Genomic DNA, 23,260 nt, shown 5'->3' with positions numbered 1-23,260 from the left:
AATATGAGTGGTAGAACTTAATTTTGAGCTCATCGTCACGAGAAGTTGAAGGCAGAGGTCAGGGGTTGCTCGTGACAAGAAGGTTTGGTGTATAAAAGCTGAAATAATAGGGAGACAATTTTTTCGCCCCCTGTAGGATAATGCCCCCCTCCCCTCTTAACGTGAATTGTGGGCAGACTTTTAATGCTTGTTGACTGATTCTAAGTGCTAACAAACCAATTCTTACGGCTGATTCCAATTTCATGGTACAACATAGTGAATTAGAAATAATCATCAAAGCTCATGTATGAAGCAGGTACAAGGGGTGAATAAACTAAAAATTCAGCAAAGTTTCTGAAATTTAACCAATCTTATATCAATTGAACTAGAAGGTCATGTAATATACAAATGCAAAAGAGAATGTATAAAATATCACTAAGGAAAAAAATAGAGAAGCAGTTGATATAGAAGTTGGAGAAATTATGTGGTGGACGGCTGTGCATGCACATGCAACCCAAAAACACAGTGATGCTAAACAAATTTGGGTGATCGAAACTATTCATTTATTAGGCCCTTACATAGATAGGGTGTGCCGAGAAAATCTTCTCCATAGAGAGTTAGGATCATCCTATGGAGAAGATTTCCTGGTCAGGGCCCAAAAACTGAATGGTTTGTATCACACAAACAAGGTGGGCTCCACTGTATTTTTGGTCAGAACGTGCATGCACGTCCGTCCATGTATAAATTCTCATAGAAGTTCAATGGAAAAACTAAGATCTCAATGCAAAACTGAAACGAACTTTAAATAACCAATTTTGACGTGGGTTAAGCTTGGTGGAGCATGTTGAGCACACCTTCTGCTATGGCAGAATTTATATTTAAAATTGGGAAGTTATATTAGTTCCCTTTTCTTGCCTGGCACAGCGTTAACCCTAACCCAACCCGCCTCCAAATCGGGGGCCAAACAGAAAAATACAAGGAAAAAAAAAACGTAATCCTAAGAAAATCATGAAAAAAAATTAGAGCACGGAGGTCGGGTGGGCTTGCCAAGTCATCAACCCTAACCCAACCCGAAATTAAATCGGATTGGCTTTTCCCAACCCTAACCCAGCCCAACCCGAAATTTTAGACCCGCAAGCAAGCGTAGTAGCGTACAGTAAGGCCCGGATCTTGGTGGGCCACACATTTCCCATCCTACATAAAACGGTAATTTTGTGGGCCCATCCTTCAAACGGCTCACCCTGGTGGGCCCCACATCAAGGTCCCTTTTTGCCTTTTTTCACACTTTTCCTTCCATCCCAAAAGCTGGAACCCTTTTTGGAACCTTTCCCCCCACTTTCTTTATCATCTAACATAATTTAATCACAGCGTTGTTGCAACGCTCTCCATTTTCTTTACGACCTTTCCTCAAACAGATTCAGTTCCCATGTTTTTGTTTCTTTTCTTTCAATTCCAACCTTCCAAGAAGTTTCCTCTTCCCCTAAACCAGGATTAGAAATCTTTTGACATTCCGGATTTTCATAGTCCTTTAATTTTGTGACCGTTGGTACTTATCACAAATATAGCATAATGACTATAATACCCTCATTCCTTCCATAAATCTCTCACGAAAATGAATAGTGTTTTCGTCATTAAAAAGCCACCAACGGAAATATATAGTTTATACACTGAGTTAGTGTGTATATGAGGGTGTTTTAGTTGTAACGGTCTTCTAATTTTAGTAACTTACAAATAAGAAATTCTCTTTTTTGGCAAACACGGCAATATCAAAATAGATAATCACGCCGAAATAAGCTCCAACGAACCTTTTGGTATAAATTAGGAAACATTGTTGAGCTATTTCAAACCGAGAAAGAGACTTACACGGTTTATATAAGGTTTTTCCTTCTTCTATTTCCAACCAATTTCTCTTTCTAATCCAAAAGGGCAACTCAAACCGTTTTTCTTGTCTTGTTTCCTTCTCTATAACAAGACCAATCTCTCTTCTTTTCCCCTATTAAGCCTTACAATACCAAACCTCCTTTGTTTTTCAAGTGCTGTGAATTTGGTTGAGCATTGCTCTTGTTTTCTTTTTCTCTTGGTTGTGTTGTTGAGTTCTAATTTTGTCTTCTAAAACATGGGTATTCGATCTTTCCTTGCACGAAGAAAGAAATCGAAATCGAGCACACGCAATTCCCAATCCACACCCAATTCGCCTCGTGGGGAGACGATTCTTGATCAATCTTTATCTTCAAAAACTCAAATTGAAGAGCTTAAAGATGTCTTTCAAAAATTTGATGCGAACAACGATGGTAAGATCTCGTGGGCGGAGCTTGGATCTATAATGGGAAGCTTAGGCTACTCCGCGACCGAAGAAGAATTGAAGAGGATGGTGAAAGAAGTGGATTCAGATGGAGATGGGTTTATTGATTTAGATGAGTTTATTGAGATGAACACAAGGGGTGTTGATTCTAGGGCGATTTTGGAGGATTTAAGACATGCTTTCTTGATATTTGATATTGATGGGAATGGCTTGATTTCGCCGGGTGAATTGCAAAAGGTGTTGAGGAGTTTAGGGGATGATAATTCCATGGCAGAGTGCAAGAAGATGATTAGTGGTGTGGATTGTGATGGAGATGGGCTTATCAATTTTGAAGAATTTAAGATTATGATGACACGTTCGATGCCTCTGATGACAAAGATCGAAGAATGACTTGTTCTTTGCTGTTAAGACACCGATGAACATCGAAGAATGATACTGAAGATGTAATTTGTTACCTCTAATTTCCTCTTTTTTTTCTTGATGGATAGGGATATAGGAGAATGTTATTGATTGATCTTTAGTTTTTTTGGAAATAAGTAGATTTTCATCCTTTGTTTTTTTTTTTCCTTAAAGAATGTTAAAGGACTTTCTAGCTTTGTTAATTCCATCTTACATCTTTTGTTCTGTCATTGAGGATACAGTGATGTTATGTTCGACTGTGTAGTGTTCTCTATCTAGTAGATTTTACAAGTTTTAATTAATGGTTTTGTTTTGCGACCCTCGTTGAAATTTTTGGCTCTGTTTATTCTTTGGTTTGGGGAGAATTAGGTGATGTTATCTTGCGTTCTGTATGTGGATTTTTTTTTCTTGTTTTGATTGAACATTGTTTTGGGAGTTTTTGAAATAGGTTTGCTTTTGGGTTTTGTCGAATGTGCTTCTCTCTCTTTCCATTATCTGTTTTTTGGTCCCTGCCTGTCATTAATACATAACATGAGATGAGGTGTTTTTCAACAATTCTTTTGGGTTATTTTGGGTCTTTTTCTTTGGGGTACTCTGGCCAATTTTTATTTATTTATTTTGATGGTTTATGGAATCTTTTCATTCTTGAGCCACTGTTCAGTGTTTTGGGGTCAAGGTTTTGGGGTCAAGGCTTCATTCTTGAGCCACTGTTCAGTGTTTTGGGGTCAAGGTTCCAACTCGGGTCGGCTGGTCGGATTTTCTAGAGAACCCTTCAATACCTGAGAAATTATCTTGGATCGGGTTTAGTTTTCTTTGAGAAAACCCTAAATTCATAAACAGTACACGCAATAGTTTTTCGGTTCGGATCGTGTTTTTAGTACTCAGCGTAAGATAATGACCCATCACCGCTCTCCCCCCCAACAACCAGAACCCCTTAAAGTTCGTGGATAAATTCTACGCCTTTAACATTATTCCTTAGCTTTAAAACTTACCGAGTAAAGTTCGTGGGGTGGGAGGGGGTACCCAATTTATATCATCAAAGTGCATAAATTTAAAAAGGAAACTATTTTTTCATGAATAATGATGTGGTAACCGATTTGGGGACCAAGAGTGGAACCGAACAAATAGCTTCTTAACACATTAGAAATCTTTCTCTTGACTTTTGCCTTTTATCTCCATGAAAATGGAAAAACTACCCCTCGCATGCCATGTGGCACTTTGGGGACTTCTTAGGTTATACTCTCGGTTCCACTCTTTGGGGACTTCTTAGGTTATACTCTTATAGGTGCACACATCACAAACATGATCAGCCCAATGAAAACAATTATATCAATATATTAGATAATAATTTACTATGTTATTCAAGAGAATGTTTATGGAAAGTCATAGTACACCTATAAGAGCCGGGTCGGGTTTCAGGTTTCGGGGCTTTGTTTTCTTTAAACCTGAACTGACCAAAGATTGCGTCCCATTTTTCAACCTAAAACCCTTCCCAACCCAAGACCAATGATTTCTAAACCTGGCCGGGTTATTTTTGGGTCGGGTCAATGCAAGTTGACCCAAGTTTCAACCCAAGTTTTGGGTGTTAGAAATGGATTTTGTTTTTCTTTTTGGATCTTCTCTTTACCAATTAGGGTTTGTGTTGGGTGTTTATGTGTCCATGCTTAGATATTTTGGTTTCGGCAAATACTAGAGGGGGCTCTCTGAATTGGGTTTTGGGAATTTCTATTGTTTACTTCACAAAATGAAGCGGTTATTTTTATCTTCATTGTCTACTACTTCTCTATTGTGTAGATCTTTAACATTCTTTCTGAAGGGTTTGTGTTGGGTGTTTATGTGTCCGTACTACTTCTCTATTGTGCTGTTTTCTACCTGCATGATTATTGTTTCAAATGTTATATGGGATTTTTTGGTACATTCCTAATTTGTATAATTTATGTCAAGGGAAATGATATCAGCACAACCATATTTTGATATTTTCGCTAACCCATCTTGTCTTTTAGTATTTAAAGAGCCTTCAAAAGCTCACACCAGTCAATTAAAGAAGAAAAGAGAGCTGGGTTTCTGCAAATATCAAAATCTGGTTGTGCTGATAACATTTCCCTACTTCAAGTAGTGGTTGTGTTCTGCCACACTTCTCTTATCCTCCATATTTTAGACAGGGTGAAATAGGCGGAATGGACGTGGTGCACCTTGGGTCGGGTTGGGTTGAGCTTTTGCTAAAACATGAATGAATAACCCAAGTTTAAGGTAAAAGCTCAACCTGAATTCCCAAAAGTTGACCCAAGCTACACCCCTAGAATAGAGTGACTCCATTTGGCTTGAAAAATTCAGCGGTTTTAGTGACTCCATTCCCAAAAGTTGCCACATATTGATAGGATAATTCTAGCCCCTTGATCTTTGAAGCCTCGTCTAGGGGAAGCTACCCCATTGTTTTTAGGGATTTTCTTGGGACCATCGAAGGCCTTAATTTTATGGATAGGGTGTCTGTGCGCCAAGGGACCAGGATCAAGCTTTTCAACCTAGAGGTTGGAGGTTCGATCCCAGCTTACCTACCAAAAAAAGAGATCCAGACCATGTGGGCATTCCATGGTAATTTTGAAGATCAACGGTCATGATTATTCACATCGGTATAGAACCTGTTGATCGTAGGATTAATAACAACGGTCTCGTCCCCATAGTTAAACTCTATTAATTTTCCTGTTATAATCCAAAGAAAGTTTTTTTCCTACTTTCATGTTTGGCATCCATGGAAAAAAAATTCATGGAATATTTTCACTACGTTTTGAGAGAGGAAAGTGAGAGGGAGAGGATTCGGATGTGCGAGGGAGGGGAGTATTAGAAATCACTGAAAATTTTACTTTCCATAAGCTTTTGTGCCTTAATTTTTTTCCCAGTTTGTTTTACAAGAGAAACATTTTTCCGATGGAAATTTTTTCTTTCCACGATTTAGAGGGAAATGTTATTATTTTTTTAATTTAGAACCATTAGCATAAATTGGAGGTATCACTACATAAAAAAAATGAATAAGCTTGGTTTAAGTTATTTTTTTTGGTGTGTGTATGTGTGAAAAAAGGGAAATGATATCAGTACAACAATGTTAATAATGGGACTAACATAGCTTGTCTTTTCTTTTTTAATTGGATTTTTAGAGTTTTTTGGGAACAGTAATTGTTAGAAAAGTGATGTGCAAATCTGTAATTTAGGATTCGAGAATACCTTGTACCGAATTAATATTGTAAGTTCGAACAGAAATGAACAATAACTATTTTCACTCCAATAATTAACTGTAACAAATAGAGAAATCGTTAGACCACTTATCGAGTTGAGGCACGAAGAATCTTCGCTGTCCTTAAGGCAAATCTCGCCCCCACTATGACGAATCAACGGTGTAGATGGGCGTCTCGGAATATGCTTTCATAATACAACAACTCTCGCTCCGAGGTGTGCACTCACGCAACCCAGATGCCTTAGAACTTGCTTGTATGAGCCAAAATTGCCTTGATCAGAAAGCATGGGGGAGAAAATAGTAGTTGCAGAAAACAGATGAAAGGAAGGAGAAGAACAATGGAAAAACAGAAAGTCGTTCAAAAAAAAAAAAATCTTTCTGTTTTCCACAAATTCGCATAAAAAAAACTGGTAAACACGTTAGGTTGAAACGTGACACTCTTTTAGTGCGTGAGAGACGTTACCAAACGGTCACTAAATCACGATTACGCATTATCTTAATCAGTAATCTAGAGTTAAGAATAAAAAAAAGGGTAAAACTAATTAAATAATTAGTAAGCCAAGAGAAAAGGAAATAAAAGAAAAGAAAAAGGCTTTAGACGCGCGAGGCTTGGCAGCGCGCGTGTGTGATATGGTCTAGCCCATCGGGCCACCCGACTCATGCGCGGGAGGGTCTTCCTTTTCCTTTCTCTCATTCACAAGACAAAGAAAAGTGGATATATATATATATATATATATATATATATATATATATATATATATACACCTAAAGGTTTTCACCTTACTTTAGAAGAGTTGGAGGGAAACTCAAAATTTGAGCTAAAAGGCTCAAAAGGCAAAGAGAGCCACATAGGACGAACAATAAAATGACAAAATATACAACCATTTGTAATTTTGAATTACAACTTGGTTTTTTCTATAAAGAAAAAATCAACAACAGTAATAACCTTAGACAGCTGCATTTGTGCACTTAAAAATGCTGAGTTGGTGCAAATTTTAAATCATGGTTGTGCTAATATCATTTTCCATAAATAAAAAAATGTAAGAACTTCGGAGAGGTTGTTGTGTTCTTCAAAATGAACTCATCATCTTGATGTTAAAGGAATGTTGGTGAAAAAAAAAAGCTGAAACTCAAAAAAAAATTGGAAATACAATGGAAAGTGGGAAGTCAATTAGAAATCCGCCACACAATTTTGCAGAAAGCCATTTTGCAGCTCACTTTTGCAGTAGAAAATAGTTACCTCAGATGAATTAAACGAATAAAGACAAAATGTACTAAAAAGTGACTTATGTGGCTGTTCTCTCCTTCAAAAGTAAGTCTATTTGGGAAGTGATATATTGTTTGTGTTTTAACTTTATGGATTACATATCTATAGTGTTGAGCACACTATCTTATTTTTATCAGTCTCAATTATCATTGTATTCCATTAAGGATAATTTTCTTCTCCTTGTATTCTCAGTTGAAAATGCTTCCTTACCTAACACATACTTTTTGTGCACAAGTGCCACATGAATGTGATCGGTTTCTCAGACTGGTGTGCAGAATTTGGGCCCGTTGCTATGGCCACAGATTGATGGGATAATTCTAGACCTTTCATCTTTCAAGCCTAGCTTAGGGTTCCAACAAGAAAAGCTAGGCCATTGTTTTTGGGAGGTAATATATTCACCCCTTTTCTTACTTGGTACAACCCCTCTAGTGCTTATTTTCCATGGATGTTTTTCCAAAATTGAAATTTATAACTGTTTTCAAGGAAAATTGCAAAACTATTAAACCGTAGAATTTTCTTTACAAGAATATTACTGTCCATGAATTTTTTGCCTTAATTTTTCCCCTGTTTGTATTACAAGAAATTTATTTTTGATGGAATTTTTTTTTATTTCCACGATTTAGAGGGAAATGTTATGATTGCGTTTAATTTAGAGGGATATTATCATAAATTGAAGGCCTCACTACATAAAAATTGATTAATGTTGGTTCAAGTTATCTTTTTTCCTTTCCAAACTTTTCCGAAAAATTCCTGCCATTCAAAAAGGGCTAGCAGAGAGTTTGATTGTGTTCTATCAAATGAACTAATCACCTTGGTGTTAAAGGAATGTTGGAGGAAAAAAAATTGAAACCCAGTAAAAACTTGGAAATCCAATGGAAAGTGGAAACTCATTTGGAAATCTGTCACACCGTTTCTATTGTAGTTCTTCATTCTTTATATGGGATTTGTTAGAGAATTTCGTGGAAAGCCATTTCGTGGCTCACTTTTGCAGCAGAGAACAACTACATCAGATGAATTAAATGAGTAAGACAAAATCTACTAAAAAGTGACCTATGTGGTTGTTCTATACTACAAAAGTTAGTCTATTTGGTTCGCGCTCCTTTCTTCTTCCTTTTCTTCCTGGGCCACCCTCCTCTAGTGTATTCATGATAGGGGTGCCAGTTGGGTCGAGACAGGTTGAGCTTTTGCTAAAAATGAATTAATCAACCCAACCAGACTCGATTTTATTGGACCCGAGTTCGTTGCACTGCTATTCATGACTACTCTTTGTACACTACAAGGGGTGGACTGGGGAAGAAAAGGAGTAAATATATAATTTCTTGATAATTTATGTTCATTTGGTGAGTACCAATGGTATGGCCTACTTCCTTTTGGTCCTCCTTAGTTGGATGATTTGGTTAAGGGATTTGCTAGGTAATTTCGTGGAAAACCATTTCGTGGCTGGCTTTTTCATGACAGAACAGAACAGCAAACTCAGATGATTTAAACTAATAAGACAAATTCTACCAAAAAGTCGACCTGTGTGGTTGTTCTCACATGCAAAAGCTAGCCGCGAAATGGCAATCTGCACGAAATTGCCTACCAAATCCCTTTGATCAAAGTACTGATTAATGGCTTATAATCATCCAAAATTTTGAAACCAGAGACAATGGTGGCCCAGGATGAACGGACCTGATTGCTACAAAGTGTCACTAGATTTGTAAGCCATTTTAGATAAATGATAGGTATCTTGGCAATTATCCAGAATTTAAGGAAATGTTTTTGGAGGTAAACTTATTGAAGGGGTCCTTGATAATTTCCCTCATTTTTTTTCTAGTAGCTAGCCCTTCTTTAATGCTGTGTATTTTGATCGAATGCATGTATTGGAATTGAGGTACTTGGAGCTAGTGGAGTCAGGACCAATTAAGCTGATCCCCCCCCCCCCCCCCCCCCCGGACGGCTGGCGATCGTTTTCCCACTATTTGACCTGTCTCTCTCTCTCCACACACACACAACAGGAACAGTTGGTGGGTCCAACAGAAACCGTTGGTGGAATGGTGGGCCCATCATTGAACAGTGTAGGCCCCGCCCATACCACACCATAGGATAATCCAAACCGTCCATTTGATGGGCCATAAACGTAAATACGTTGCGTCCCAAAATATTATTTCCATAGGCCGATCCTCGCCCTCGGATCTAAATAGAAACTACATCTTATGCAACCTCTATAGATTGTAGGGTTGTGATCATCCTACGGACATGATTTTTGGGGCACAACCTATTTACATTGTGGCCCATCAAATGGACGGCTCGGATCGTCCTATGGTCTGGACGGTACACTTCATTTTCAAAAATATGGGTGGGGCCTAAATTGGTACGAACCACACCATAGGATGATCCAAACCATGGACGGCTTGGATCATTCTATGTTGTGGACAGTACGCTTCAATTTGAAAAATATCGGTGGGGCCTACGATTGGGCCTTAATGTTAGTGTACGACCAACTCCATAGGATTATCCAAACCATGGACGGCTTGGATCATCCTATGTTGTGGACGGGCCTTAGTGTTACTGTACGACCACAGGATGATCCAAACCATTCATTTGATGGGCCAACCCTTTTGGGGACACAACCCATTTACGTTATGGCCCATCAAATGGACGGCTCGGATCATCCTATGGTTTGGACGGTACACTTCATTTTCAAAAATATGGGTGGGGCCTAAATTGGGCCTTAATGTTACTGTACGAACCACACCAGAGGATGATCCAAACCATGGACGGCTTGGATCATCCTATGTTGTGGAAGGTACGCTTCAATTTGAAAAAAATATTGGTGGGGCCTACGATTGGACCTTAATGTTACTGTACGAGCAACTCCATAGGATTATCCAAACCATGACGGCTTGGATCGTCCTATGTTGTGGACGGGCGTTAATGTTACTTTATGACCAACTCCATAGAATGATCCAAACCATTCATTTGATGGGCCACAATGTAAATAGGTTGTGCCCCAAAAATCATTTCCATAGGATGATCACAACCCTACAATCTATAGAGGTTGCATAAGATGTAGTTTCTATTTAGATCGGAGGGCTAGGATCAGCCTATGGAAATGATATTTTGGGACGCAACCTATTTATATTTATGGCCCATCAAATGGACGGTTTGGATTATCCTATAGTGTGGTATGGGCGGGGCCTACTTTGTTCAAAGATGGGCCCACCATTCCACCAACGGTTTCTGTTGGGCCCACCAACTGTTCCTGTTGTGTGTGTGTTTGTTGGAGAGAGAGACCGGTCAAATGGTGGGAAAGTGAGGTATACGTTAAATCCTAACGTTAAACGTTAGCCAGCCGTCCCGGGGAATATCAGCGCCCTAAAATAAAGAAATGATATATTCGTCCGGTTTACTTACTTGGGCCACCCACTTGGAGTGTAAAAACTAAAATGTAAGTCATAATTAGTTAAATACATAAGACTAGGGCTGCAACTCGGGTCGGGCGGGTCGGGTTTTGGAGAACCCAACCCTACCCGAGAAATATCTCGGGTCGGGTTTTTTTTCGGAAAACCCACGATTCCCAAACCCGGCCCTACCCATGATAAATCTCGGGTCGGTTCGGGTCGGGTCGGGTTTTTTCACGTTGACGCAAATTTTTAAGGAAAATTCTTGTTTGGCAAGGCAACTCAACTCATAGAAGCAGAAATTACACTCACATTACACTTGAATCAAACAATGATGTAATTACACTCACATCACACTTGAATCAAACAATGCTGTAATCAAACAATGTTGTAATTACAATCAAACAATGCTGAATCAAATACTTGAATCAACTCAACTCATAGAAGCAGAAATTACACTCACATACAGTAACAGTGGGTGCATGGGTTTTCACTTTAACTTTGGGATAATTACATTTACACCCCCTCTAGTTTCTGACACATCCACTTCCACCCCTATAGTTTAAAACGTGACAAATACACCCTTGTAGTTTCAATTTGTTTAAGGTTTGCCCCCTCAGCTGAAGGTTCGTCCATAGATTGAAGGGTTAGGATGATCCGATGGAGCTGATTTTTTGGGCACACCATATCTATGTCAGGACCCATCAAATGAACGCTTTGGATCATCCAAATAATGTGGACCCTACCCGAATCCAAACACTACCAAAAAATCATCCAAATAATGTGGGCCCACATTGTTTGGATGATCCAAAGCGTTCATTTGATGGGTCCTGACATAGTTAGGGTGTGCCCAAAAAATCAGCTCCATCGGATCATCCTAACCCTTCAATCTATGGACGAATCTTCAGCTGAGGGGGCCTACCTTAAACAAATTGAAACTACAAGGATGTATTTGTCACGTTTTAAACTATAGGGGTGGAAGTGGATGTGTCAGAAACTAGAGGGGGTGTAAATGTAATTATCTCTTTAACTTTTAACTAACAATAGAAAAAAATGTACATACTATAACTTATGTAACTCGGGTCGGGTCGGGTCGGGCCCCTTCAAATCCGGCTCGACCCGAGATTCATGCGGGCTTTTGAATGCTGAACCCGGCTCGACCCGAAACCCATGAAACCTGAACCCGACCCAGGCTATTTTCGGGTTGGGTCGATGCGGGTCGGGTTTTACCCGGCTCGAGTTGCAGCCCTACTTAAGACGAGGCTGGCACAAGAAAAAAACAGGGGGACAAATATATCACTTCGCTCTTCTTTATTTTAGATTTTTCTTAAATTCGCCCCTTGTTTTTCCCTTGGCCTCCCCTCATTTTTTATTTGTCTGAAAAACAGGGGCTGGCCCAGGTAAAAGCAAGGAAAGGATAAATTTACCCTTATCTTTCCTGGGCCACCCCTTGTAGTGTAAAAGAGTGTCATAAACTCATAATTACACAATAAGGACAAGGAGATGCCGTGGGTCCCACCGCTTGTTCTGTGCTTTTCTCATTGGTTGATTATTAAAGAAGAGAGAAATGATGGCGATGAGAACAAGGAGATAAAGGATATACTCTCTCCCTAGAAGTTGAGAATGGATGTAGAGAGTTGAAGGCCTCAGCAGATGGTAAAAAATAGGTATGAAACTTCTTTCCCGTCTACAAATTCATAATCTTTCTTCTTCTATTTTACTGTTTAAGATGGGGGTTTGGATATGGACAAGATGCTATAAGGTTTTGTTAAATTTGTAGATAGTTTGAGAGGCTGGTTGATATAGAAGATTTCTTGAGTGTTTCCCCAAATGTTTCTTAGGATGATAACTGATACAAGGTTAGAGAATGGAATACTGAAAGAGAGATTAAAAATCATAGACGGGTTCTTTATCGAAACACGGATCTTGTTGTTTGAAGCAGATGAAGCCTATGATTTTTCTTATATAGGAGTTATGTTGTTTAGCTATTGTGACCTGCTCTCTCGATCACGATAACATAATTGATTGATGTTATGCACACTCTCGATCCCGATAACATAATTGATTGATGTTATGCACACTCTCGATCCCGATAACATAATTGATTGATGTTATGCACACTGTGCCATATTTCCTAAAGATTATGAAATTTAAGAGAGCACTTTAATTGGACTATGTTGAAGCACGACATGAGGTGTCAAAGAAGAATTGCTATCTAATCTCCCAAATTCCCATTACTGCAAAGATCCAAAGATAAAGCTACATCATTAACATCAAATCAAATTGATTTCTTTCCTAATGTAAATGTTTTTACTCGTTCAAGATGGGCTTGTGCATTTGAATGCCTTCAAGATTATACAAAGATGTGAGATTCAGGAAGAAGAGACGTGCGATTCCGGAAGAAGCGGCTCGTGAGGATTTTTGAAGCCTGGGATAATTTGAGCATTGAACAGAAAAATGAAGACGAAATCAAAGAAATCCGAGTCCCGCACCAAGATGAAGATATCGAAGGAATCAAAGACACCAAAGAAACTGAGGTCCGATTGTTCTTGGAACCCTCTCTATTAACGGTCAGAAACAGCCCCTGCCAATACACAAAACCCTCAACCCAATTCCAATTAAATCATAAAACAAGTATGGTTATTGCTGCTCTTTTATATCTCTATTATCTCTATTGGGTTCTTATCTCTTCATTAAATGAAAGATTGAATTTGAAAAATACTCAATGATGTATATAAGTTGAAATTGTTTCAATTTACTGTGTCATGAGAAGATAGAACTTGGACCTATAATTAGCTTCAAATCTCAAAACATATGTAATATTTCAAATCTGAGTATTGGAAATTATGATATTTTTTCGACACTAATGCTGGTTGGGAAAATTGAAGAAGCATGAGATGTTGAATAGAAGTTTTACTTTTTTGAATGATGTAAAATCTTGTCTTCTTAAGATCTGAACATTTTGCCCTAATTTTTGTGTGGAAATGGCCATGTAATCTCCTAAGTAAATGAACTCTTATCTTGATTATTTTAGGTAATGTGTTTGTCAAGGCGAAGCCAAATAATTGTTTGCATTTTAGCTTAATGGATTACATATATAGAGTGTTGAGTTCAATATCTTATTTTTATCAGTCTCGATTATCTTTTTAATCCATTAGAGGGCAATTTTCTTCTGCATCTTCTATTCACATGAAATTGCTAAACTGAGTGGTTGGTATGCTCTTTCCTAACAGCTACTTTTTGGGCACAAGTGCCCCGTGAATATGATTGGGTCTGTTGACTAATAAGCACAATTCCGGCCAGTTGTTGTGGCCACATATTGATGGCATAATTCAGGCCCCTTGATCTTTCAAGCCTAGTTTAGGGTTCCACCAAGAAATGCTAGACCATTGTTTTTGGGAAGTGATATACTAAACCTCTTTTTCTTACTTGGGATAGCTTCCTCTAGTATATTTATGATTACTCTTTTACACTAGAAGGGGCTGGCCGAAGTAAGAAAAATGGGCGAATATATCATCACCTGGACAGGCTCATGTTAATCCAGGAGATTTACAGTCATGGTTATACACATATCCGTGAAGAACCCAAAGTAATTGATGTGATTAAGCCCAATTGTCCGGTCCCCACAGTCTAACTCTCTTAATCTTCCTTATATTATAATCCAAAGAACAGAAAAGTATTTTTCTGCTTCTTTCATGTTGGGCACCCATGAGAAAAAAATTCATGGAATGTTTATGCGGCTAGTTGTGACTTGTGAGAGGAGCTTGGAAAGAGCAAGAAGAGCATGACAAGTCACTGAAAAATAGGGAACAAAATAGGGTGCTTAGATCAAGAACATTTTCCCCCTAATTGTCAACCATTTCAGATGACTTACTCTCCCTTTCAAATCCCTTGACTCCCTTATCTCTTTATTTCCATGATATTTTCAGCCCCTCTACAGTACGCATTCACCCCCCTTATAACGGGAATAGTGGGCAACTTTAACGCTTTTTGACGTCAAATCACGTTACAAGGGGGGCGAATGCGTACCGCAGGGGTGGTGAAAATATCGTCGCCCATTTTTCTTTCTTGAGTGTGTTCCATAACATAGGTGATGTATGGAGAATGACAAAGGTCCAACAACATAAGTGATGTATTATGGGATTGTGCCTCAAGGGCACCACCTAAAATGTAAAATATAGCCCACATGAATGATTTTGTTGCTCCCCACTATAGAGACCGTGCCCCATAAATGAGATCTATAGGATGATTAACCATACGATTTTTGGAGGTTTCAAATGGACGGCAGTGTATAGATAGCTCAAGCAAATCAAAGACTTAGATAGTCTTATGGGGCCCACTTTTGGGACACGGCTTATCTTGTTGGGAATGTATTACAGCAGCAACTATAAAGGAAAGTAGGGCCCACATGAATGATTATCTAAAGGGAAATGATACATTCGCCCCCTTTTCTTCCTTGATCCAGAGTAGTCATCTATCAATTCTAAGTATGTATTACAAGGTATTTTGAAACATTAAATTGTACCCTAGAAGTTTATCAAAAAAACCAAAGCATATCTCTCTGTATCAGGAAAACGAACACCTTGTGTTAATTATCTTCATCCAACAAAAACCGTAGAGGGAGACCATCAAACCTCAGAATATAAAAAAAATCCAATAATTATATGATTACTTTCCACTCCCTTGAGAAGGGTTCATATATTTTTACTTTTGAACTTCTACAACCCTCTCTAGTATGCCGGGTTTTTTTTTGGTTCATGGGATTTATGTGGGAGAAAAAAAAATCCAAGGAGATTGGTGGAAAAAAAAATTCCTAGAAGTATCCCGGTAAAATAAAAATCCCATGTTTGGTTGACCGGACTATGGTGGGAAAAAAAAAATTCTTCTCAAGCTTATTTTTGGTTCCTGGGATTATTTTGGGATGGGATGAAAAGACAATCATTACAAGAGTGGGATTAAAAAATCCACCACACAAGCAATCATTACAAGAGTGGGATTAAAAAAATTCTAGTGCTAAAAGGCAACCAAACATGGGATGGGATCAAAATTTTACTAAAACTTCCTACGACAAAAAATTTACTGGCAACCAAACGGAGCTGGGATTAGGGTAGGAAATTCATTCTAAATCTTGAGAGAACCTGTGGTAAGCTTTAATTGTGTGTTCAACACTTCAACCCTCTCCTAAAATATCTCTTTCATTGTCCAATCAAAAGGAAAACTCCAAAATCTCTTCCTACATCCAACTTAAAACAATTTCCCATAATAAATTCCAATTCCATGTCTAACACTCCAACTTTTCATCTCTCCTCTTTTGGATGCCCAACTTTTACAGCTCAGATCGAATAATGGTACCTACATTCGAAAAATGATCTAACAGCTTCGATCGCCTAAACCATGTTCCAAGTCCTTTCAAACAAATCTTTTAAATGATAAGAACTTAAAGCTTTTGGCCTTTGATGTGAGCAATCCGATCAATCTGATTACCCTTGTGGAACTTCTGGCCCTTGATCGATTGAGATGCCTTGAATCATTGATCTGGGTAGTGAAATTACCCTTTTGCCCTCAATGCCCCTATTTCTCATTGGGCGAAGATTTTTACCTCCATCACTGCCAATTCTCAAAAGATTCAAACTTTGTATACATAGAAATCTCTGATTTCTTACAAAACTCTGTTAGGTGTTGGGAATAACTTAAACATCGTTTATTTCCTCATATAAAAATCGAAGTACGAGGTGGCTCGGTAAATATTTTGGGCATTCATTGGAAGCCCCCGCTGAATTGGTAATGCCACTCATATTTTCTTTTAAGCTATTTACAAAGGAATTTTGTGGGCTTTATTCCATTTTTTGGTTTCTTTTGGGCAGAAGATCTGAGCCATACAGAGAAAGTATGATGGAATGAAGGGTGAGATGAAGATGTGGTGTTTTTGCTGTGCTCCACGTTGAGACCATAGGAAAAACGTTTTGGGTTTTCTCTTACATGGCTTATCCACTTACAGTTATAGGCTGGAGCTATGAGAGCCTCTCTAGTCCTCTGAAGGAGGCGGAGGATGAGATGAATTGCCATGATACGGACCACTTGACGTGCCGAAAAGATCTCGCGAAATGAAGTGAACTAAGTGTCTACATGAGTATGGAGCAAGTCAAACTGAGCGGTCATGGAGCGTTCAAGAGCCTCCTGCATAGCCAATAGGTCTTGGCGAGTACACGGCTGAGGTAATTGTGAACATCTATCACTACCGACTCTTCTTAGAGACCTTATTGCTTGAGGTAGAATGAGTTTTAGTTACCCAGGACTATAGGTAATTAGTTTTGGTAGAGTTTGTTTTTATCTAGGCTAGGTAGAAGTTTTATCGCTATCGATATACATAGAAATAGCTATCTATTTAGAGTTTTTTTTTTTTTTTTTAATTCAAACTATGCTGTATATATAAGGGCCTGTTCAGTTGCGTGAAGGAAACGAAAAAGAAAAGGAAATGACGTGGCAGAAAGAAATGGAAAGGAAAAGAAACTGCTAAGAAAGCAGTATGAGTGCGCATTCAGTTGCCAAGAAACGGAAAAGAAACAGTAGGAATGTGCATTCAGTTGCCAAGGAAACGAAAAAGAAATAGCATAGAATATGTTCTTTACCAGATATAAAGCAAGTTACGCCCCCTAAGCCTTATCAAATAGTCTACTAACAGAAATAAATACTCAAAAAAACTAAAGAAGCAGATTTCCTCTACCTCCTTAAGAAGTCAATCTTATTATGGATTTCCTCTACCTCCTTGAAGGATTTCCAACCTCAACCGTATGCAAAAGGAGCTTGTTATGGGAATATGTTCACAAGCTTCACAAGTGACAACTGGTCTTCAACAAAATGTAAGTGGCAGCTGGTCTTCAACACATGGCTTGGTAAAAATAATTCCCAAATCCAAACGTTTGCCTGTGCTTGGAGTACTCGAAATTATTCTCTATAGCAGGTATGTAGAACTGTGGATTCCAAATACTATAGCCATGGAGTTGTGAACCTTGTATCCAAATTGTTTAACAAACCATGCTAATGCAATTAAAGAGGCTATGTTGGTCGTTTGAGCACAATCCTGATTTCCACTCTAATGTTCATCTCTGAGCATCTATCTATTTGGAGTCGGTTCTTGTTATTCAAGATATTAGTGGAACTCATTTAATTTGTTAACAACAAAAGAGACACTTGAGGCTCTTTATTGCATTCGATTCAACTTTATACAATTATACAAGTGGCAGCCATCAGAGACATGCAATTGCCAGGTTGCTAACCAAATCCCAAAGTTACACATGCACAAGCCGTGGACTTATCTACTCACAGAAACTGTTTGGAGATGACGGATGGGATCAGAAAAGACAAAAATAGATGGCAACATTCATTTAATGGCCATGAAAGCTACGCACTTTGGACTTATCTATACTCACAGCTTTGGACTTATCTAAGCTAAGCTAAGCAGTTACACTTGCACAAGCTAAACTGCTGAAGCAAAGCATTTTTCTATTTCCGAGGGTTTTACAGAGTTGGAAAAAAAAATGTCAGGAAGAGGGAAGGGAGGAAAAGGGCTAGGAAAGGGTGGCGCAAAGCGTCATAGGAAGGTGTTGAGGGATAACATTCAGGGGATTACCAAGCCTGCAATTCCGCGATTGGCTCGTAGAGGTGGTGTGAAGCGTATTAGTGGTCTTATTTATGAAGAAACAAGAGGGGTTCTTAAGATCTTCTCGGAGAACGTTATTCGTGATGCTGTTACTTATACTGAGCATGCTAGGAGGAAGACTGTGACGGCAATGGATGTTGTTTATGCCCTTAAGAGGCAGGGTAGGACCCTCTATGGTTTTGGTGGTTAAATCAAAACCCACCCTTATTGTCTATTTTTCCTCCCTTTTCCTCATGGGTTTTTTTTTAGTAAGATTGATTTTGGAAAGGAGGAATATGTAATGGGTTTTGGGTAATGAAATATTTCAAGTTTCCAATCTAATCTCTCTGGTTGCTTCAGTGAAAAAAAAAAAAAAAGCAGTTACACTTGCACAAGCCTTGGACTTATCTAGTCACAGCTTCGTTAGATTTGGGTGCAATTTCGACGGAAGTCTTGGAAAGGAAAATGAAATCCGACTAAATTTCACGGATTTGAAACGGCGGAAATGGCCTTGCCACGCGAGATAAGTGGGATTCTACGTGAGACGTGCAAAATCCTAGCGCTTTCCGTCTCTCGCCAACAAAACGACCATTTAAGCTCGTTTCCACGGAAAAGGCCTCCCTTTTCTGTTTCAAGGGTGCAACTGAACAGGCCCTAAGCAATTCAACGTGAATGAAAATTAGAGTGCAATATTATGTTTTCTTTCACATAGTTTGCTTTTACATTTTTTTACAGTGTGCCTTGTATTCACGGATCTTGATAAGTGCTTTACGGCTTTTGCAATTTCTGTGCAAGTGTGTTTCATGTTTTGCAAAGCAATTCCTCTTCTCTTGTTACTTCTCTTTTTCAAGAATACTGTTGAGAAAATCCGCCGGGCAATCCGATCCGATCGTGCACAAATTAAACGAAAAGTAAAATAAACCAAGCCACAAGATGAACACCAAGATTTACGTGGTTCGGCCAAGCCTACTCCACGGGCGACAAACACGATCTTCCACTATGAGAAAAAACAATATACAAGGATTACAATGGATTTAAACCAAAACCCAAAACCCGCAACCCTTTCCTTGCTTCTCAAACCCAAGACCGTACACCGAGAGAAACCCGAGAGAAAACCCGAAAAAGAACCCAAGAGAAAACCCCAAGAAGAAACCCGAGAAGAAAAACCTCTTCTCCCTTTCTCTCTCTTTTTCTCACTCTCCCTCTCTTTTTTTCTTTCTCCCCTTCCAAGAGGCAGCCGACACACCCCGTAAAAAAACCACTTAGGTTTTCCAAAACCCAAATAGAAAGACTTTCTATTTTGCCTTTTGCCTTTCCCACCAACGGTGGTGGGAAATAAGGCAACTTTCCCAACAATCTCCACCTTGGCTTATTTTCCAGCCACCTGAAGATTTTCTGTTGGCGTCGTCACCGGCCCGCTGTCACTGTGAACCACCATTGGCCTTCTGAAGTACCAGCTACACACCCTCGAATCACCTTGGTTCTGACTCCTCCCAATTCGATCACTATGGCCAATGCACATGTGTAGTTGCCAACCTGTTGACTCACCCAGCCAACCTTGGATAGGGATCTCGATCCATCCTCCCCAACGCAGGTATTGTCACCTTCTTACCATCGTCTGCAACCTGGAAACCCGTCTCTGCACTAACTCCGAAAGAGACCCCATGTGTGCGCATGCCATTACCCTGTTTCCATCTAGCCATTGAGATCTTAGGAACACTAGCCATCATGTCCCAGACCAGACGATATAATTCACCACACTCCTCTCCTTTCATCAGAACCATACAACCACGTGTGATTTTCATGGCTCCACCTACAGCTGAAAACCTGCAACCCCTGGAGTCCAACCGGCCAAGAGACACTAGATTCTTCCGTATCTTTGGGACATACGTCACACCATCCAAAGTACGAATAACTCTATCAACCATCTTGATCTTCACCATGTCAACTCCCGTGACGTCACAAATGGACCCGTTACCCAAGGACACTAGACCTACCCTTGTCTCATGGAACGTATCAAAATATTCCCTCCTGGAGCATACATGAACAGAGCAACCTGAATCTAGAATCCACTCATTATGAGAAGTGTGATTACTTGAGGAGACTGTGAGAACATCTCCAAACTTTTTGTTCTGTTCATCCGTTACCGCCACTAAAGTATTCATAGCACCATTGTCCGCCTGGTCAGCTCACTTTGGACAATTCCGCTTAATGTGGCCATATTCTTTGCAATGGTAACATTGCACGCCCTTTTTTCCGACCCTAGATCTTGACCTGCCTTTTCTTGATCCCCTATCAGACGACCTTGCTCTTTGATTCTCACCATGAACAACCAACCCATGCTCTTCACTTACACTAAGAACATGTTTCTTCCGCATCTCATTCGATAAGAGCGACGCCGTGACTTCCTCCAACTTTATCGTATCCTTACCATACAATAAAGTCGTCACCAGGTTGTCATACGAATCAGGAAGCGAAGTAAGAAGCAAAAGGGCCTTGTCTTCTTCCTTCAACTTTTTGTCAACCTTGTAGAGTTGATCCACAAGCCCGTTGAATACCGTGATGTGTTCAAGAAGATCCCCGCCTTCCTGCATCTTCAGCCCGTACAATTGAAGCTTCGGATACAACCGGTTGGCCAAGCTTTTTGACTTATAAAGCTTTTCCAACTTCTCCCATAATTTAGGCGCATCTTCTTCTTCCATAACGTTAAACATAATGCTATCTGCCAGACATAGTCGAATCGTGCTGACCTCCTTCGACTCATTATCTTATCACTCGGCTTCCGTCATCTTCTTCGGCTTTCCATCATTTCCCTTCAACGCCTTAGCCAAGCCCTGATGAACTAGGATGTCCTTCACCCTCATCCGCCATAGGGTGAAACTACCATTTCCGTCAAATTTGTCGATGTTGAACTGTGTCGAACTTGATTTTACCGCCATCTCAGATTCCTTCGTACTTCTCGGTGTAGCGCTCCACCTCGAACAAGAATCTTCTTTGACAATCTTTCCACCCCCAAAAATTGCTCTAACCGCGATCCAACCACAACACCCACAATCACTCCACTCGGCCTCGACGATCGCTCCACCTGAGCTCTGATACCACTTGTTGAGAAAATCCGTCGGGCAATCCGATCCGATCGTGCGCAAATTAAACGAAAAGTAAAATAAACCAAGCCACAAGATGAACACCAAGATTTACGTGGTTCGGGCAAGCCTACTCCACGGGCGAGAAACACGATCTTCTACTATGAGAAAAAACAATATACAAGGATTACAATGGATTTAAACCAAAACCCACAACCCGCAACCCTTTCCTTGCTTCTCAAACCCAAGACCGTACACCGAGAGAAACTCGAGAGAAAACCCGAAAAAAGAACCCAAGAGAAAACCCCAAGAAGAAACCCGAGAAGAAAAACCTCTTCTCCCTTTCTCTCTCTTTTTCTCACTCTCCCTCTCTTTTTTTCTTTCTCCCCTTCCAAGAGGCAGCCGACACACCCCGTAGAAAAAACCCACGTAGGTTTTCCAAAACCCAAATAGAAAGACTTTCTATTTTGCCTTTTGCCTTTCTCACCAACGGTGGTGGGAAATAAGGCAACTTTCCCAACAAATACCAAAGAGAGTTCACAAGTGGTATTAGAGCGAGGTGTTCGATCGGAATACCGGTTTGTTCTTGGATTTGCTTCGAGGAGATATCGAAGTGGAAATACCGATTTGTTCTTTGGTTGCTTCGAGGTTATATCGAGGTTGGAAGAAGAGATGGCGGAAAGTGTTGGTATATTGACGGGAATTGAAAAGCTCAACAATACCAATTACATTTATTGGAAGTCGTGCTTGGACTCGTATCTTCAAGGCCAGGATCTATGGGAGATAGTGAATGGCAACGACACCGACGCACCAGAAAATAGAGTGGATACGCTACGAAAGTGGAAGATCCATGCCAAAAAGCGTTGTACGTATACAGAAGGAGTTGATCGAGCATATTAGAGATGCAAAAACTCCATAACAAGCGTGGGGGCACTCTCATCTCTCTTTTCACGGGCGAACGATGCATGGTTACAGTTCATGGAGAACGAGATCGGTTCATTAACACAAGGTAATTTATCAGTTTCTGATTAATTTATGAAAGTTAAAAACTTGTGTAATGAGATATCTCAATTAGATGAGGAGTCTAAGATTAGTGAAAGTCGGATGCGGAGATTGATTATCCGCGGTTTGAGACCTGAGTTTAGTGGTTTTATCACTGCTATTCGTGGTTGGCCAACTCAACCGTCTCTCCTAGAGTTGGAGAATCTATGTTAGCAAGGTTGATGGCTGAATTGTCTGTGAAAGAAAGTAAGGAAGCGCTTGTGGTGAATATCAAGCGAAAGTGGCAGAAAAATAAAAAGCCGAAGGATGGCTATAAGAAAGGTGATCGGGCTAATAATAATGAAAAATCACAGGAAAAATGTGTTTTTTAATGTTATCGATGTGGTAAGGCAGGTCATATTCAAAGAAATTGTCGGGTTAACATAGACACCGATGATGGGAATACTGTCATTGAATTCAAAGACAAGGAGGATGATGACGATGATGAATGGGACATGCAATCTTCTTTTGCATGTGATGTGGCAATGGAAGAGACTGCTACGGAATATGACTTTGAGGGGGAGGTTTCTTTTGCATTGAATGTTGCAGAATCCCCTATTATGAAAAGTCAAGTTTGTGCAACAAGTTCTTCAGGAAGGAAGAGTATTGACTACGAGAACGATTGTTTGATTGATTCTGGATGTACACACCAGATGACGGGAAATCGAAACAAGTTTATGTGGTTGTGAAAATATGGTGGTATTCATGCGGTTGTCACGGCGGATAATTCTATCTATGCTGTGAAGGATGTAGGCGATGTGACAGTTACCTCACGGTATGGTGAGGGAAATAGCATCCCCAAAGATGTGTATCACGTACTGGGTATGGCGAAGTATCTAGTGTCGGTAACACAGATCACATCAGCGGGCAAATATGTGCTATTTGGACCTGATGATGTAAAGGTGTTTGAGAAAGTGGATGTTTTTGGCAATCCGATC

The 23,260-nt window shown here is 39.7% G+C and overlaps 1 protein-coding gene, 1 long non-coding RNA gene and 1 pseudogene across 2 annotated transcripts; all 3 read left to right on the top strand.

The window, feature by feature from the left end:
• The first annotated feature begins 1,739 nt into the window (after nucleotides 1-1,739).
• LOC143863779 (putative calcium-binding protein CML25 pseudogene) lies at nucleotides 1,740-2,998 on the top strand (annotated as a pseudogene).
• A 9,129-nt stretch (nucleotides 2,999-12,127) lies between these two features.
• On the top strand, nucleotides 12,128-13,597 carry LOC143863678 (uncharacterized). The gene is made up of 2 exons (XR_013240941.1): nucleotides 12,128-12,226; nucleotides 12,883-13,597. It is a non-coding gene; the product is annotated as an uncharacterized LOC143863678 (long non-coding RNA).
• A 4,432-nt stretch (nucleotides 13,598-18,029) lies between these two features.
• LOC143863866 (histone H4-like) lies at nucleotides 18,030-18,809 on the top strand. Its single transcript, XM_077374648.1, has one exon. The coding sequence runs from the start codon at nucleotides 18,098-18,100 to the stop codon at nucleotides 18,407-18,409; it is 312 nt and encodes a 103-aa protein (XP_077230763.1). The 5' UTR covers nucleotides 18,030-18,097; the 3' UTR covers nucleotides 18,410-18,809.
• The last annotated feature ends 4,451 nt before the right edge of the window (nucleotides 18,810-23,260 follow it).

The sequence above is a fragment of the Tasmannia lanceolata genome, unplaced genomic scaffold (assembly GCF_043159265.1).
Source record: "Tasmannia lanceolata isolate RefF3 unplaced genomic scaffold, GAP_Taslan_0.1 ptg000044l, whole genome shotgun sequence".
Taxonomy (NCBI): domain Eukaryota; kingdom Viridiplantae; phylum Streptophyta; class Magnoliopsida; order Canellales; family Winteraceae; genus Tasmannia; species Tasmannia lanceolata.
The sequence above is the reverse complement of the archived record's forward strand: the minus strand, read 5'-3'. Positions and strand labels throughout refer to the sequence as shown.